The following is a 15,954-nucleotide window of genomic DNA, read 5'->3' as shown; positions in this document are numbered from 1 at the left end:
TTAATTTAATTGTTTTATTTTATTTTATTTTACTTTATCACTTTCACAAGTTTTATTTATTTTTGTGAGTTTGTCTTTATTTGATATATTCTATAGCCTACACCAATCTCTCATATTATCTTGTGAATATTTTTATATTTGTATAGTTTATATACTGGTGTATTGATACGTTTTATTTTGTATGATGGTGCTTGCTCTCTTTTATTTTGAAAAGTCTGTTTTATTATGAAAGTCTGTTCGGTGATTTTTAAGAAAAAAACTACACTACCACTACTACACTTGCCTAGTAAGGATCGCAGTGCATTATGGGTAACGACACAGTAAACAGAAGCACGTTGAAGATGGATCAGTCTGAGCGGAAACAAATCTCTGACAGTAAAAGATCAAACATGTCGGATGTTTTACGAACCTTTCAGGCTTCTTTCTTCGCGATGTCTCGTCTGGTCTCGTTTCCCTGGGCAGTGAGTATCACTCAGTTTGATCCTGCCTGGCGGTAACTTCACGCCAAACTCCTTTTAAATAAATGCATATCCGGGATTTAGTGTCTTCCTGCAGATCATGCTTATGTTAAATTATGAGTGATAATATTTCACCAGTGTGTGGACTTTTCGGCGTAATTCGGCACATATCTGACCCTCCTGTAACACGGAATAATACAGTTTAAACTCATTTAAACTAATATAATTCTGATTTTCAGTTTTTAGAAAAAGACCTCGAAAGCAACAAATCATCAAACTTAATTTTAGCCATCCTGAAACAGGTAAGGAGACATGCAGAGCACACATTCACGAATCTTCATTGCACAGTCTTGATTTCAATAAATAAATAATCATATTAAATTGTATTTTTTTTTCAGACGTGTCTTCACTCTCTGTGCCAGAAGTTTCCTCCATCAGTCAGATTCAGGAGGTTGTTCCTCACAGAGATTATCAAACGGGTTAGTCTGTGTGTCATATCACTTACAGTCACAGCTAAGCCTGATGGGTATTTATTCATCTGCACTACAGAAGTGTTTCCTTGAATTTTAATTGAACATGGAGATACTTAAATATGAAAGAAAGCAGGCCCATCCTTCTATATATTATGAATAAAACGTCTTCTTCTGTGGTGTCTCTGCAGCAGGAGGCTGCAGGCTGCGATCCTCTGGACGAGCTGTACGACGCGCTGGCTGAGGTGGTGGGAGCTGAAGAGACGACGGAGTGCTACAAGAGCTACTTACTGGTACCAAACACGACTTTCACTCAACTACAACCAGGCCCCTTACAGTGATGAAGACTGGGTTCCTTTTTAGCTTTTCAAAATAAAACATGGAGAAACCAGTCTGTGACGCCTGCTGTAGTAAACTGACCTACAAACACTGATTTGAAAAATTAGTGCCAAACACTTTTAGTTCAATTTACACATCCAGAAAGGAGTAGGCATTAGTATAAAGTTGTTTTTCCTCCTGCAGCCGAGCGGTGGCGCTGTCAGTCTGCTGGAGAACGTAGCTGTGATCTCAGAGGGGACGACCGGCCTGGTGACCTGGGAGGCAGCGCTCTACCTGGCTGAGTGGGCTCTGGATCACCGACAGTCCTTCTCCGACCGGTATTCAACTTCTACAACAAACTCTGTGCCCTCCAACATTAACCACGTCTAGTGTTTTCTGATGACCTTCCTCTTCCTCTTGTTGTGTTTGGTTCAGGACGGTTCTGGAGCTGGGCAGCGGCGTGGGGTTGACCGGCATCACCGTCTGTCGCTCCTGCGGCCCGGACAGATTCGTCTTCAGCGACTGTCACCCCAGCGTGCTGCAGAAACTGCGAAACAACGTGGAGCTGAACGGCCTGACGGAGCGGACGGCTCCGGCTGTCTGTGTGGAGGAGCTGGACTGGACGGCGGTGACGGAGGAGACGATACGACGGATCGGAGCTGACACTGTCATCGCTGCAGGTCAGAGTTAATTCTCTCTATCATCCTATGAGTCTATATCGTGGAGTGTGGAATCGCATTCAGCTGTTTATACAACACATGTTTTCACAGATCCCTGCAGGTTGGACTCTGATTGATTGATTGATTGATTGATTGATTGATTGATTGATTGATTGGTAAATAAATATCAAACATATCAAAAATACAAAACAAAACGAAAAGCACGAAAATACAATAAACAAAAAACAATGTTCAAATTATTTCACAAAAAAAGAAAAAGAAAAAGCAAATTACATATATTCAATTGATATGCCTGAAAAGGAGTAGGAAGAAGTATAAAACTTATTTAATCCTACCCCTTTTCCACAGCTCAATAATTAATATTTATTAAATTAAATTAACTTCCTGTGTTCCTTATAATCTCTCTCTATATAAAATCTCTCTATATTACTATATTTATGATACTGTATTTGATATTTACAATCCAATGATTTTCCATACATATATACAACTTGATATACTATGATTCTTTATAAAACTCTCTGACTCTCTGGCTCCTCATGGTATAAAAACCCTACACCTCTTTTCTGTAAGCCAGCATCGGTGCAGACTTGCTGTTTTGAGGGTTTAACCTCCCACTCTCAGTCCGCACTCAGAGGTTTTGGACGGCCCTCTATGTGGCAGATCCTCCACAAGAGCGCACAGACTGAGTGGACGTGTTAAAGGGAGAGGGTGCAGGAAGTGGTTTGAGAAAGGCCAACACACCGAGAACCCAAATGGGAAAACTTTAAACTGCTTTACAAGTTCAACCCTCTGAATAATTTCAAATACATTCAAATGATTCAAAAAGCAAAGCTGCACAGAAAGCTGGATGGAGGAACATTATTTTAACCCTCATGCATCATTATGGACATTTTTGTCCATCTGTCCATCATTTTGTCTGTTAGTGCATATGGCACACATTTTTTGAAAGAAAGTCTCTCTTGACAAATTGTGGAATGCACATTTTAATTTTTTTTAATAGATCAATAGAACACTGAAACATGTTTACGACCCTCTTAAGTCATTAAGGCGAAAAGGGCCACTTACAAAAAACTGCTATAAAAATAAAACAGATTGAGATTTTTTTCTATATAAATCTCTTAAACAACTTCAGCCCTGCTCAGAACTACCAAACATTCAATCTTTTTCTTAGGAATTTAACCCTTTGATGCATGCAGAAAAAAGTAGAAAAAATATCAATCTGTTCTATTTTTGAGTTTTTTTTGTAAATGGACATTTTTGTCCTTAGTGACTTCAGAGGGTCATAAATTAAACTGATGCCTGAGGGTTAACCATCATCAAAACAGTTGCAGATTCATTTCTGCAAATCAAATAAATGGACTGATGCAGCTGTACTTAAAAAAAACTTTTGGGTAGTGAAACTAAATGTTTAAAAATGGAGTGAAAGTTCTGCAATAACAAACTACTGCGAGTATCTCTACTGATTTATGACGTTGCTGGTTTTTCCCCCGTGGTGTAGATGTGGTGTACGACCCCGACGTTGTGGGGATTCTGGTGAAGCTGCTGTCGAAGATCCTGAGGTGTTCGGGCCCTGCAGTCCTCCCTCAGGTCCTCATCTGCTCCACCATCAGGAACCAGGAGACCTACAGCGGCTTCAAGCAGCAGCTCGGTAAGAGAGCACGGTTTGCTTCTTACAGAAACCAGAGTCTGAATGCAAAACAAAAATGACTCCTTTATCAGCTCTAGAGGGTTTTTCACTTAGATTTAAGGATCTGAATGACTGAAAGGTGCAGACTATAATGGATTGTCTTCAGGTTTCATTTCTCACCTTTCTTGTTTCAAAGCTGTTCTAGAGTTTTCAAGCTCATCTTCTGGTATAAAAAAAAGTTCACTTGTGATGATCTCTTGGATGGTGTTAACTCTTGTTTTGTTTTTATGTTGACAGAGAATGCAGGAATCAGCCACCGTGTGATCACAGAGCCCGTCAGCCACGTGTTTCCTTACAACAGAGACTCGGCTATAGAACTGATTCAGCTGTACTCGACACGGCTGTAGAACAATAAAGATTTTTTATTTACAAATTGTCCTTTTATACATTCAAGTGTTTTGAAGTAGGAATGGAAAGGCAGAGAGTTTTACTGCCACATTTCACTTCCTACAAGTTTAAAAAAGTACCAGATATTAAATCTGGACGTCCCATCTTTCATACATCCCAAATATTCTGTCTCAATTTCTCTGCTCTGAACCAACCGTGTTGTTTCCTTTTGGTTCGTCCAAAACAGAAAATCTTCCAGGCAAACATCGATGGTAAAAAAAAACAAAAAACACTTCACTGTTCGTTTTGGTCTGAAAGTAAAGGAATGATCCATTGATGTTTTCCCTCAGGGAGCAGTGATCAGAGGCAGGACGTTCTGGTCCCAGTTGTCGTCCCAGCGCTGCCCTCTGCTGGAGCGGAGGCTGCTCCTGAACGCGCCCAGTCTGCCGCCTGAACTGGGGAACTCTGACAGGAGGGACTGAAACCAAAAAAAGACAAATCCACAGTTAGAATAGAATTACTTTACTGATCCCAAACTGGGAAATTGTGGTGTTACAGCAGCAGGTTATCAAAGCAAATAAAACAATATAAGAATAGATACATAAATAAGTACTTCAAATATAAAAAATAAGAATAGGAAGAGATTTATACATCAAGGATTTAACTTAACATTCCTACTGGTTTAAAAACAAAAAAGAAAAATTAAATACAACATTTATTCAGGCTCATCAACTGAATGTAAAAATACTTGCTGGAGGTAAGAGATGTAAGTTTGCAAAAACAGTGATGACAGTGGTAAAAAAAAAAGTTACAAAATAAGTGATAAGTTTTGTGAAATAAGACATTACATCTACTTTAAGGAAACTTAATTATATTTTTCTTGCAGCCTTTTCTTTTCGTTGTAATATCTTGAATTAAGATGCTTTTCTTGACTGCTCAGGTGAATGGAGGGCGTTTAGGTGTTCCTCTCACCTTGAGCTGCTCTGCGAGCTCCTGAGAGTCTCTGAAGATCAGTCCGTTCTCCTCATGCTTCACCAGCTCGTGCAAACTGAGGATTAACAGAAGATAGAGCCTTCATCACAAATCAACAACTAATGACGCTGTGTGTGTCCGCCTTAAAGAGTGATGACTAGAAGATTGTGTTTGCATGTTTGTGTGTGTAATAAATGTAAATCTGAATGAGACTGTGCTTGATGCTCACCAGTTGAAGTCGATGGCGCAGACCGGCAGGCAGCAGCCGAACATGTCGACCACCTTCATGGGCAGATCCAGACCGCTGGATGACATGTGGAGACAAACACCCAGGTCTGCTGAACCTAAACACACACACGCACACACAAAATGAAATGTTTCAAGCAGCAGACCAACATGTGAGTTTAAATTCACACAAAGAGGAAGAGAGAACACCAGCACACACACACACATACAGAGAGAGACAGGGTGTGTAACGTTGACCTTTAACCTTACCTAATAACACCGGGTAGTCCTCGGCCTCCAGCCAGGGAGTGCAGATCTTCACATGTTGTAAACTCAGAGAGTCGATCAGCTTCATGTAGTGCTCCTTCTGAGGACCTTTACCTGCACACAAAAGGAAAACACACTCCAGTGAAAGATGAAAACCAGCTGAAAGTCAGACATGTTAGCAGAGAAAGACTGTTTACCTGTGATCACACACACTAAAGACGGTAAAGACGATCCTCCTTTGATGAAGCCTTCGTACTCTGTTGGGAGGAGAAACAGGTGAGAGGTGAAGAATCATAAAAACAACACATTTTCAAGTCAGAAATAAAAGGAAAACAGTTGAGTTTAAACCCTCTCTCACCTTCAAGAGCCTTCAGGAGGACGGAGAAATCTTCATCCTCTGTGGAAAAGAAAGGAAAGATTTGTCATTTTTTTTAAACAAAAGAAACTGAAATAATCAGAATCAGTTAAAGAAATGCAAAAACATGACTTATATGACTTAAACAGGTGTCTAAGGAGTGACACTCAGCTAATAAGAGCTGCCTCTACAGTCTCTTCCTCTCACCTGTCCAGCTCGTGCTGCTGATGAGCAGCGCCGGTCGCTCCGCCCTTAAAGTCACCGTGTCACCTGTGAGGTCACGAGCTGAGAAAACCGTCCTCTCCACCTGAACGTCCGCTTCATCAGACCTGAAAAAACAAAACAGAAGGCTCAAAGAGTGTAAGTGTTACAGACAACTGAGGACATGAATGATCCCGTCAAGAGAGAGGAATGTAATGTTTGGTCTATTAACGCCTTTATAAGTGAGACAGGGAGAGAGAGAGACAGAGAGAGAGAGACAGAGAGACAGAGAGAGAGAGAGAGAGACAGAGAGACAGAGAGACAGAGGAGAGAGAGAGAGAGAGAGAGAGAGAGAGAGAGAGAGAGAGACAGAGGAGAGAGAGAGAGACAGAGAGACAGAGAGACAGAGGAGAGAGAGAGAGAGAGAGACAGAGAGACAGAGGAGAGAGAGAGAGACAGAGGAGAGAGAGAGAGAGAGAGAGAGGGAGGAGAGAGAGAGAGAGAGAGACAGGAGAGAGAGAGGAGAGAGAGACAGAGGAGAGAGAGAGAGGAGAGAGAGACAGAGGAGAGAGAGAGAGAGAGAGAGACAGAGGAGAGAGAGAGGGAGGAGAGAGAGAGACAGAGAGAGAGAGAGAGAGAGGAGAGAGAGACAGAGGAGAGAGAGAGACAGAGGAGAGAGAGACAGAGGAGAGAGAGAGAGAGAGACAGAGGAGAGAGAGAGAGGGAGGAGAGCGAGAGAGAGGGGAATAACATGCAGCAAAGAAGCCACAGGTCGGATTAGGACCAGGGCCGCCCCCGTCGAGGACTACAGCCCTCTGTACATGGGGCGCACAAATAACCGCTAGGCCACTGCTGCCACTTGATAAACTGATATCGCTTTCCTCACCTTTCACTCTGGAACTGAGGATATGTGTCGGCCAGTCTCATGAAGAGCTCGTGCTGCAGCTCCACAGGAGTCTCTCTGAAGATGGAGGCCGGTCGGTCGTACAGCGTCGTCGCCCTGCAAGAGACAAAAAGAGACGCTCAAGCTGTCGGCTGACATTCATTCACTGAGATTTATAGAAGCTTTGATCTGAGAAATAGTCATCACAAGCCCCGTTATCTTCTTTCATAAAGTCCACATTCATACTGTCAGGTTCCAGTAGGAGAGGCGCTGCAAGCATGGCTTTTAAAATAGTATAAAAAGTGAAAAACAAAACATACTTGATGCCCCAGTTTTCCTGCAAGTCGTCCTTCATCGCCTTGGTAACACACAGGTTGTGAGCGGCCAGAGGACCGAAGAAGTGTTCATACCTGGAAGAATACAAGAAAAACTCCTCAATATATACGATCCACAATAATAATAACAATAATAATAATAATAATAATAATAATAACTTTATTTATACAGCACCTTTTAAAAACACAGGTTTACAAAGTGCTTTGACAAACAGCAAAAACCAGAACAAACCAAACCAAACACAGAAGAACATAAACAACAGCAAGAACATAACAAATGCAAAATACTAAAAATAATTAAATACAATTCAACAGAAAAGAACCCAAAGTGCACGATACCCAACAGCAACACTGTCAAAACATCACAGGGTCTATTGTGACCCCATTAACTGATTAGAAACCCAAAATCAACACAACATGTTTTTATGTTCAGCAAGTCCCACCACAAACTTAAAAAAAATGTATCTCAAAATAATTAATTTAGATCCAAAGACAAAGTCGAGAACATACTGAAAACCTCAGTACACGTTGGCTCTTGTAGTAATAAGTGATAGATCTGTTCAGTTGACTGACCACTTTGCCATCCGGACCAGCGGGTGTCTCTGTCCGTGACTCAGGGCCATGATGGTGTAGCCGTAGTTGTGCCAGTCGATGATGAATGTGCTGCCTCGCAGGACGCTAACGAGCCACGCTACTGCGATGCTGGGCAGGCCCGGGGGATTCTGGGACACAAACAGGATAATCATTAACATCAGGGAAGATCAGCATATGTGTTTATGTGGGTGTCAGAGGTGTCAGACTGTGAAACCTTTACAGGAGCTTTGCCTGATCAAAAACCTCCTTTATGTATCTGAGAGTGACGTCAGTAAAATCCCTCATTTCAGCCTCTGCATGAAACGGTTTGTATCAGCTGCTGTCTCTTTAGTGTGGACATCCAGAAGTGAAACACTAAATGTGAGTCTTTACCTGCATCAGTATATGAGACTGTGTGTCCATCCTCAGCAGAACAAAGAGAAGCTGCAGGACCTGAAGGATCACCTTCGTCACATAGGTGAGGAGTCTCGGTCCTCCTGAAAGAAACAACATCCTCAGTTTACTGTCACCAAACAGACACAGTGTGTGTGTGTGTGTGTGTGTGTGTGGGTGTGGGGCTGCAAACAGAGAGCTTCTACTTACCTCGAAGACCTTTCACTTCCGTTATGGGGACGATCTGAATGTTCTCTTGTCTCAGGACGTCTGGATGAGGTTTTGAATCTTAAATGAGAAAAAAAATAATAATAATAATTCCACAGCTGGATGAAAGATTTCTCCTTTTTTTTGACTGCTTGTGGAGAATGTAAAGTGCTGATAATGCAGTCATGATTATCTCTAAGAGTCACATTAGAAGCCATATAAATAAATAAATGACTAGGCTGCTATTGTTTACAAATTATTTATTTATTTTTCTATTGTGACAAATCATGTATGTATTCATAAACTCCTGGCCTGATTTGTATTCTGTCTGGTCTTTTTAAACTTGAATTCGTGTTATGTGTTGGAGAGATGACAGAACCCCTGACAGCTGTAAGGGGATAAAGATAAACTTTATTGATCCCCCATGGGGGAAATCTTTGCATTACAACAGCTCAAGAAAACAGGAAAAATGAATAAAATTATGAAAAATAAAAATAAAATATATGTACATCAGTTAAATAAAGGCAGAAAAAATACAATAATAGAATAATACCAGGTATGTGCACTTCCACACGGATGAAAGCATAGATAACAGTATAAAAACATGTTTATTATTATATTTCTTTACAATATTTATGTATATTTAATTCTTATTCTTCTTATTTATATTAAATTCTTACCATAAAACCCAACAAAAGTCACATTAAATCCGTGTTTGCTGAGGGACAAGGAGTGATATTGCATCCGAGGGCTGCGTCCGATGTCCCCCAACACCAGCACGCACACCCGCCGGTCAGTCTCCGCGTCCCGCCCCCGCCGTAACCCCCGTAACCATAGCAACACCAGGACGGTAACAACGGTCAGAGACACAACCGGACATGTCACGTCCGAACCCGAGAGGAAACACGCCGTTAAAACGGACGAAACGAGCATAAATACAGTCAGGAAAGCTGTGCAGGTGCAGTGCACCGCCATGTTTGTTTTTTTGATTTGTGATGACGTGGTGGTTCTGTGAGAGGGGGCGGGGCTTCAGATTTAAAGGGACCGCACACTGTTCAGCTACTACAGTAAAATAACAGTAATCATGGCAAAATTTAAGTTCCAATATGTGAGATATTTACAAAATTAAATAATAAAGTGATCTTACTATATGATAAGACATTAAGGAAATATGATATGTTGAAGTTGCTATTCTTTTATTGTTATTTTGGGATAAAAACGCTCCTTTTCTGTTAATAACAAGTAACTTTCTGTTGTATTGAGATTAGGAGAAATTAACTTGTTATCAGGAGAAAACCAGCTGTTAAAACTTTATAAATAAGTTTAGACCTCAATAAAACAACTGGAAATCACCCATTATCACAGAAAAAAATATTAAAATAAAATACAGATCCTCCTCAGGCTTCCATACTTATTTTTATTTCATAGTCTAGTATCTTTACTTCAATAAGCTTTAATTTAACAAGACCGTTGTCTCACCAAAATCTGCAGCATTGAAGATTAATTCAACTGTTAAATGTAGGAAATAATAATGTAGGAAAATAAATTGTACTTGTAACAGATAATTGATGGCAACTTGTTGACTCCTGATGAAAGTTTTGGTCACAAAAGAATCGAATTTTAACAGCACAAAAAAGTTGAGTTCTTTAACAACCTGATATTAGTGTGTTGTAAGAAACAAAATATGAAAATGTGACAATGTAAGTCTCTTTGATCAATGCATAGGTCTACATTTTGTTGCTTTTGAAAACTTTAAAGAGGTTATATGTGATCATAAGGTTGTAATGAGGCATGTGAATGTGCAAACTTCAAATAAGCCTCCTGAATTAAAAGATTGCTTTTGTAGTTTTACTGGATTTCATAATGGCAACTCTTCTGACGTCACGGCTGTTTCCTCCCCCAGCCTCCTCACTTTGACTCCCTCCTTGTTGTTTAGAGGAGAGACAGCCCCATCGTCCCAGCCCCTCTCTTCTCTCCTCCTCTTGTTTCTGTCCCGGAGCCTCCAGACTGGGATTATCGGTCGTGAGAAGATGCGGGCAGCGGCGCACACGCTGGCCGCAGTGCTGGCTCTGTTTGCCGCAGTGTCCGGGTCGCAGGCGGAGGTGATCGATGACATCCTGAGCAGCCTCAACAGGGGAGCATCCTTCCTGGAGCTACAGCATGAGCACATCAACCTGGACGGGGTGGTGGGCTTCCTCATGCTGCAGGGTAAGTAAACAAGTCTGCAGAGGAGGAAAAAACATCCGTTTGTTTTCGGAGTTTTGGTGCAGCTGCACTGGGTCAGCTATATTTAAATATTAAAGTATTCACTCACACCAGTCCCGACTTTATGCGAGTATACGAGCCTACTTATCATGGGAAATTAGGAGGGCAATTTAATGCATGTTAAGGATTAACAAGGATTGACTCTTAAACTAAACGAAACAACTTTTCCCATATTGGTAATTTACTCTTCAACAAATCAATTCATCTGTCAAGTATAAGTTTGAGTTTGTATCAGAGGTTATTTTGCATTTTAATGAATTTGTACGTTTTCTGAAATATAGGCCTATCACAGATAGATTTTTTTCAGGGTTAAAAAAAACAAGCTGTCATCTGGTACAACTGTCTATAGTTAATGTATAACTATTGCTTTACAACACATGGTCAATGATTTGTACAGAAAAGTGTTCTGTGATGTTAAATTGCTGTTTTTCTCAATGGAGTCTGGTAGTGTTGAAAAATGCAATGTGCAATGCAACGTTTCTGGTCTCAATGTTTTTGTTTGATTTGAACAAAAAAGGTCTAAAAATGTGAAAAGTAAATTTAAATGTTTTATTTTGACCTTTAGATTTTTTTAATCGTTTGCTGTACAAAATCAGATCAGATTTTGGGGTTAGGATAAGATGTCATCATGTCAGTGCATTGCAACAGTGTCACTAAAAGTAAACAAACAATACATCTACACACTCTAAGCATGCATATGTTTATTAATCAGCACATGTATAAGTTTTAGTCATATCAAAGTTATTACAATTCATCCAAAGGGAAATCAAACATCTGGACTGTCTTATCCAAAATCCAAACACTGAAAAATCTCAAAACATACCAAGTTTATTTATCTAATTTCTGTGAAAAATATTTCATTACACTTGATATGAGTCACATTCACCTGACAAGTCAAGATCATTATTATTTCAAGATATTACAAGCAAACACTCAAGCCTGAATGTTCTTGTAGTATGTAAAAATAGCTTGTTAAATATCTGCTTGTTATGTTTTCTTGAAATGAGTTGCCGTTTCTTATTTCATGAAACTTTACAAGCAAATTAAAAGGCTTGCTTCACTGGCAGCTATTTACTCATTACCAGAGATTCAAGTCTTATATTTTTTACTTATTTGAAGTGTAATGAGACATTCTGACTAGAAATGAGACAAATACAGTTTCTTAGATTTGAGGTTTTGCAGAGTAGAGACATTCCAAACGGACCTTCATCTCTGCACCACGATCCAGGCTCTTCTTTGTGTCTTTGATTTATTGTGATTTATTGCTCTCAGCTGAGCTAAAGGAAGCAGTTCGGACGTGGCCTCACACCGACACGGTCAGCTGGGCTCAGAGAACCACCGCCGTCGCTCTGGTCAAGCGTCTCGACCAAAGCTTCGAGAAGGCCGTCACCGCCCTGCAGCAGAACGACGCCAAATACTACAGAGGTGAGAAAGTGTTTGATTGTTCCTGTAGTGTCATGTCCACTGTGGTCTTAGTACACAAACTTGTTTCTCAAGTGAAAACGCTGCATGTCAATATTTTCTTTTACAAGTAAACACATAAAAACAAACTTTACTTTTACTATAAATATGATACCAGAACAAACTATTAAACTGTTATGTCCCATAGTAAAGAATAGAGCACATGTTTCTGTTTAGCTGCAGCCTTGATTTATTAGCTTGTTTTTATGGGCGGCAGTAGCTCAGTCTGTAGGGACTTGGGTTGGGAATCAGAGGGTTGCCGGCTCAAGTCCTGGCACGGACCAAGTCCGGAAATTGGTCTGGTAGCTGGAGAGGTGCCAGGCCACTTCCTGAGCATTGGTTAGGGTTGCCCTTGAGCAAGGCACCTAACCCCCTCACTTGGAGCTCTCTCCATTAGTGCATGTCCATAGGATCCTGTTTGTGTGTGTCTTTCAGCCTATGTTTGTGTAGCATGTTAACTAGACAGAGTGTAAAAATGAATTTCCCCTCTATCTATAAATTATAATTTATATTTTCTGCAAGATGAAGTTGCTTTTTTTGTCAGGGGTCTGGTGTTTAAAACAAACAAACAATGTTTACAGTTGGGAAAATGTGGGGAAAAAAAGGATGTCTCAGCAGCGTGTTGTTTCTCACTTTGTCCGACACCCGGCCAATGGAAACAGTAACAGGAATTAAAACTGCTTTGGGGCGCCAGTGGGCGGGTGTTGGCTGCCTTACCACATGTCTTTCTTGTCCAATTTCCAACTCTATCCACTGCTTCTTGGCTTTGCACCCTCTGATGTCTTGACTGCAGTTATACATCACTTTTTGTGACCAAGCATCTTCTAAATGTTTCCTGTTTCTTTTTTCTCTTTTCTCTCTCCCCGTCGTGTGACTTGCAGAGTTTGAGCCCCTGCTGTCGTGGAGTTTCTGGTTGATCCCTCAGGGCTGGAGCTCCACAGACCCCAGCCTGGTCTACTCCTCCACCATGACCACCGAGTGCTACGACGAGCAGCTCAGTGACAAGTGTCTGACGCTGCTGCTGGGAACGTGGTACGAACACACAAACCGGCAGGGACGACAACAACACACACTGTAGCATGACGTGAAAACACACTGAGGTTCAAAGCTGCAAAGAAAAGTCAAAGTGGGCGAGCTCTGATTTAAGAAAATGTTTGTTTTAGTCAATAAATCTTAACTGGACCCAAACCTCAGAAAAGGCAGGTGAACAATTCATGAATCCACTTTTGAAACCTAAGAGACTCCTAAGAGACTTTCACTGTCCAGCTGCCAAAACCTGGAGAAGACGAGCCCTCGAGGACTGTAACTTTTGTTCCCACATAGATGCCGATCTATCCATCCAAAAGGTTTAGTCCTCAATCAACAGAAAACTTCAATAAACAAGAAATTCCTTATTTAAAGGCTAAAAAAATACCCAATAGTTACTGTAAAAGTGAACTTTTGCTGCTGTTTTAAGACAACAAGAGTTTGTGTGTGTGTGTGTGTGTGTGTGTGTGTGTGTGTGTGTGTGTGTACAGGAAGATGAACGGGACGCCCTGCATCGTCACCAAACCCTGTCGGGACACCATGACCCAATTCGGTTGTCCACATTACTCTCTGTCTCACCAGCTGCTCTACTTCATGATCGGAAAAATGGTGAGATGTGCGACTTCATGGTCTCAAATTACACAATCAATAAAAGGCAGATTATGTTGCAGCAGGAAGGACATTCAGCTGGAAACATTTTACAGACAAACACAGACAATAACCAAACTCCTGTGTTTTGCTTCCGATCAGAGGGGCTGCACCAACCTGCTGAAAGGCGACACACGACCGTCCCGAGCCAACATGACCGAACGCAGCTACGAGAAGATCTTCTGCTCCAACATGATGAAGACCAACCAGGACATCATCAAAGACGGCCTGACCGAGCAGACGGTGGACATCTTCATCGAAAACAGTGAGTGTCTGCTCACCAGATGTTAGCATCTTTAAAAAGGACAACCGTACTTTCTATTTCATCATGTGTCAGTGTTATTTATTCCACACTGCACATATTTGACATAGATCTGTTGAAATGCTCAGGCACCATGCTGCTCTGTATACAAAGTTTCTGTGACTTTTTAACCAATCAGAGGAGGGTGAGCTTTTAGGGAGGCGGGGCTTAAAGTGACAGGAGCTAAAAATGGCTTCTGATTTACCAGAAATTAATGTAGCTTCTGGGTTTCAAAAGTGGCAACCTGCGTTCTTCCTAATGGCCAGCAGGGGGCGCTGTACTGGTTATATAAAGAAGTCAGACTTTAACAGAAGTCTATGAAAAAAACAACTTTACTTTAAATGTCTTATTTACAGTGATTTCTTTAATTCAGGGTTCTTTTGGGGAGATTTATCAGAGTCGAAATCTGAAAAACATATTAAAATGTAAAGTCTGACCTGAGTCCCTCTGCTCTCTGTCAACAGTCCTTATTTGTGGATTGGCTGGTTTCTCTGACTTCTACAAAGCTGATTGGCTGCAGCACATCCTCAGGCTGCAGGATGAGGAAGTGGGCTGCTTTGGGAGAGACAGTAAGTGATGGAGCGCCGTTAAAAGTGAGAAATCTTACCGGTATCAGACAACAAGTTAAATGCTTCTGAATCAGAGTTAGTAACCTTTTTTATTTCCATGTAGCATAACTTTAAAAAAGTCTGATGTTTTGTGAATTTGGTCCAGCTGTCTGAGTCCTTTCCCTCTGTTTGGGTTTTGAGTTCATGTCGTTTATCTAACTCTAAAACTGAATTGAAAAACGTTAGGTTCCATGGTTTTTCATGAGCATGAGAAAGCTTGACTTTCCCCTCTTCTGCTGTTTTTCTTAGAGAGCATCATCTCTCAGATCATTGGAGACGAGCTGCTGGAACAGCTGCAGCCTCACAGGAGAGTGAAGAGGAGGGAGAAAATACTACCAGGTCAGTTTGTGATGGACCGATTTTATAATGATGCACACAGGATAACACAAGTTAGGTAGTTTGGATCCCTTTTCACATGTGCACTCCTCAAAAATGTCTCAGCTTTAAAGGGGTACAATCACTAAATCTGAACCAGTTCTCTTGCCAGCTTCCATCGCCGCAACACCTGTTGGTTTGACCTGATAACTGCTCTCATATCTGGCAAACTGAGGGGCGTCCAAAACGGCCGTGTGGGGGTGTGTCTTAAAAGCGCCTACCTTCTCTGGTCCAAACAAATCCAGAGCATTCAGGAGCAGAATCAAAAGTTAGAAGGAGGACATACTGGCTGCTGCATTGTTGTCAGAGAAGCCAGCACTTCAACATGTTTCCTTAATGTCTGATCACAGAATAATGTCACTTTACAGATTGCTCCTTTAGCTCAGAGATCCTCGATTCTTCTCACTCGTCCTCTAACTAACCTCTTTGTTTTGCTTCCCTGCGTCCCCTCTCCTCTCACAGATGGCTGCTCCAGTCACATGACTGCTGTGGCTGTCGGCGCTCTGGGAGGTTACCTGAACTACTACCTGGCAGAACAGGACATCACAAAGCGGCCGCTCTCCTGAACGCCCTCACCCGGGGGTTTTCCTCTGATAAACACTTTGTAGATCATCAGGTTAGAGATGCTCTTCATGACTCACGACACAATATGTTACTTTATGAACACGGTCGTAAGATGATGTAAATGCTCAATAAACTCTGGGATGTGGCTGTTTGACACAGATTACACTTCTTCTTTTCCTGCAGTCTTTTCCTCTTATTGAATTCTGTGATCACAGTGAGGTTGCAGCATGTGTTGAATGTGACCTGATTCATCTTAAAGAGGCAGGTTTTTTAAAGTTTTGATGCTCCAATCCTACAAACCAGCTTCCACAGTTTCTCTTTGCAGACCTGATAAAGGGTTACTCTGACATAT

The 15,954-nt window shown here is 41.3% G+C and overlaps 3 protein-coding genes across 3 annotated transcripts; 2 read left to right on the top strand and 1 right to left on the bottom strand.

Annotated features, from left to right (window-relative positions):
* Positions 1–284: 284 nt before the first annotated feature.
* Positions 285–3,990, top strand: eef2kmt (eukaryotic elongation factor 2 lysine methyltransferase). The gene is made up of 8 exons (XM_061026651.1): positions 285–461; positions 698–760; positions 857–937; positions 1,120–1,221; positions 1,451–1,584; positions 1,682–1,926; positions 3,428–3,577; positions 3,854–3,990. The coding sequence occupies exons 1-8, from the start codon at positions 306–308 to the stop codon at positions 3,961–3,963; spliced, it is 1,041 nt and encodes a 346-aa protein (XP_060882634.1). The 5' UTR covers positions 285–305; the 3' UTR covers positions 3,964–3,990.
* alg1 (ALG1 chitobiosyldiphosphodolichol beta-mannosyltransferase) lies at positions 2,907–9,412 on the bottom strand. Its single transcript, XM_061026650.1, has 13 exons — positions 9,035–9,412; positions 8,358–8,435; positions 8,148–8,251; positions 7,755–7,903; positions 7,167–7,256; positions 6,850–6,963; positions 5,970–6,091; positions 5,766–5,804; positions 5,605–5,664; positions 5,411–5,521; positions 5,145–5,259; positions 4,916–4,991; positions 2,907–4,421 (listed from the first exon to the last, which is right to left on the bottom strand). The coding sequence occupies exons 1-13, from the start codon at positions 9,327–9,329 to the stop codon at positions 4,290–4,292; spliced, it is 1,485 nt and encodes a 494-aa protein (XP_060882633.1). The 5' UTR covers positions 9,330–9,412; the 3' UTR covers positions 2,907–4,289.
* Positions 9,413–10,232: 820 nt separating this feature from the next.
* Positions 10,233–15,760, top strand: c20h16orf89 (chromosome 20 C16orf89 homolog). Its single transcript, XM_061026457.1, has 8 exons — positions 10,233–10,562; positions 11,892–12,044; positions 12,962–13,112; positions 13,598–13,715; positions 13,857–14,019; positions 14,520–14,624; positions 14,913–15,002; positions 15,501–15,760. The coding sequence occupies exons 1-8, from the start codon at positions 10,385–10,387 to the stop codon at positions 15,602–15,604; spliced, it is 1,062 nt and encodes a 353-aa protein (XP_060882440.1). The 5' UTR covers positions 10,233–10,384; the 3' UTR covers positions 15,605–15,760.
* Positions 15,761–15,954: the final 194 nt, after the last annotated feature.

The sequence above is a fragment of the Labrus mixtus genome, chromosome 20, assembly GCF_963584025.1.
Source record: "Labrus mixtus chromosome 20, fLabMix1.1, whole genome shotgun sequence".
Classification (NCBI taxonomy): domain Eukaryota; kingdom Metazoa; phylum Chordata; class Actinopteri; order Labriformes; family Labridae; genus Labrus; species Labrus mixtus.
This window is presented reverse-complemented; position numbering and strand designations above follow the sequence as displayed.

Bases quoted from the DNA above. Each gene is read 5' to 3' on its own strand.
- eef2kmt (XM_061026651.1), top strand. From the start codon at position 306: ATGGGTAACGACACAGTAAACAGAAGCACGTTGAAGATGGATCAGTCT. The intron at 1,585-1,681 runs GTATTCAACTTC...TGTTTGGTTCAG, and splicing joins CGACAGTCCTTCTCCGACCG to GACGGTTCTGGAGCTGGGCA. The intron at 1,927-3,427 runs GTCAGAGTTAAT...CCCGTGGTGTAG, and splicing joins TGACACTGTCATCGCTGCAG to ATGTGGTGTACGACCCCGAC.
- alg1 (XM_061026650.1), bottom strand. From the start codon at position 9,329: ATGGCGGTGCACTGCACCTGCACAGCTTTCCTGACTGTATTTATGCTC. The intron at 7,904-8,147 runs GTAAAGACTCAC...TTTGTGTCCCAG, and splicing joins AGTCTCATATACTGATGCAG to AATCCCCCGGGCCTGCCCAG. The intron at 4,422-4,915 runs GTGAGAGGAACA...TTTTGGTTTCAG, and splicing joins AGCTCGCAGAGCAGCTCAAG to TCCCTCCTGTCAGAGTTCCC.
- c20h16orf89 (XM_061026457.1), top strand. From the start codon at position 10,385: ATGCGGGCAGCGGCGCACACGCTGGCCGCAGTGCTGGCTCTGTTTGCC. The intron at 10,563-11,891 runs GTAAGTAAACAA...TATTGCTCTCAG, and splicing joins GGGCTTCCTCATGCTGCAGG to CTGAGCTAAAGGAAGCAGTT. The intron at 13,716-13,856 runs GTGAGATGTGCG...GCTTCCGATCAG, and splicing joins ACTTCATGATCGGAAAAATG to AGGGGCTGCACCAACCTGCT.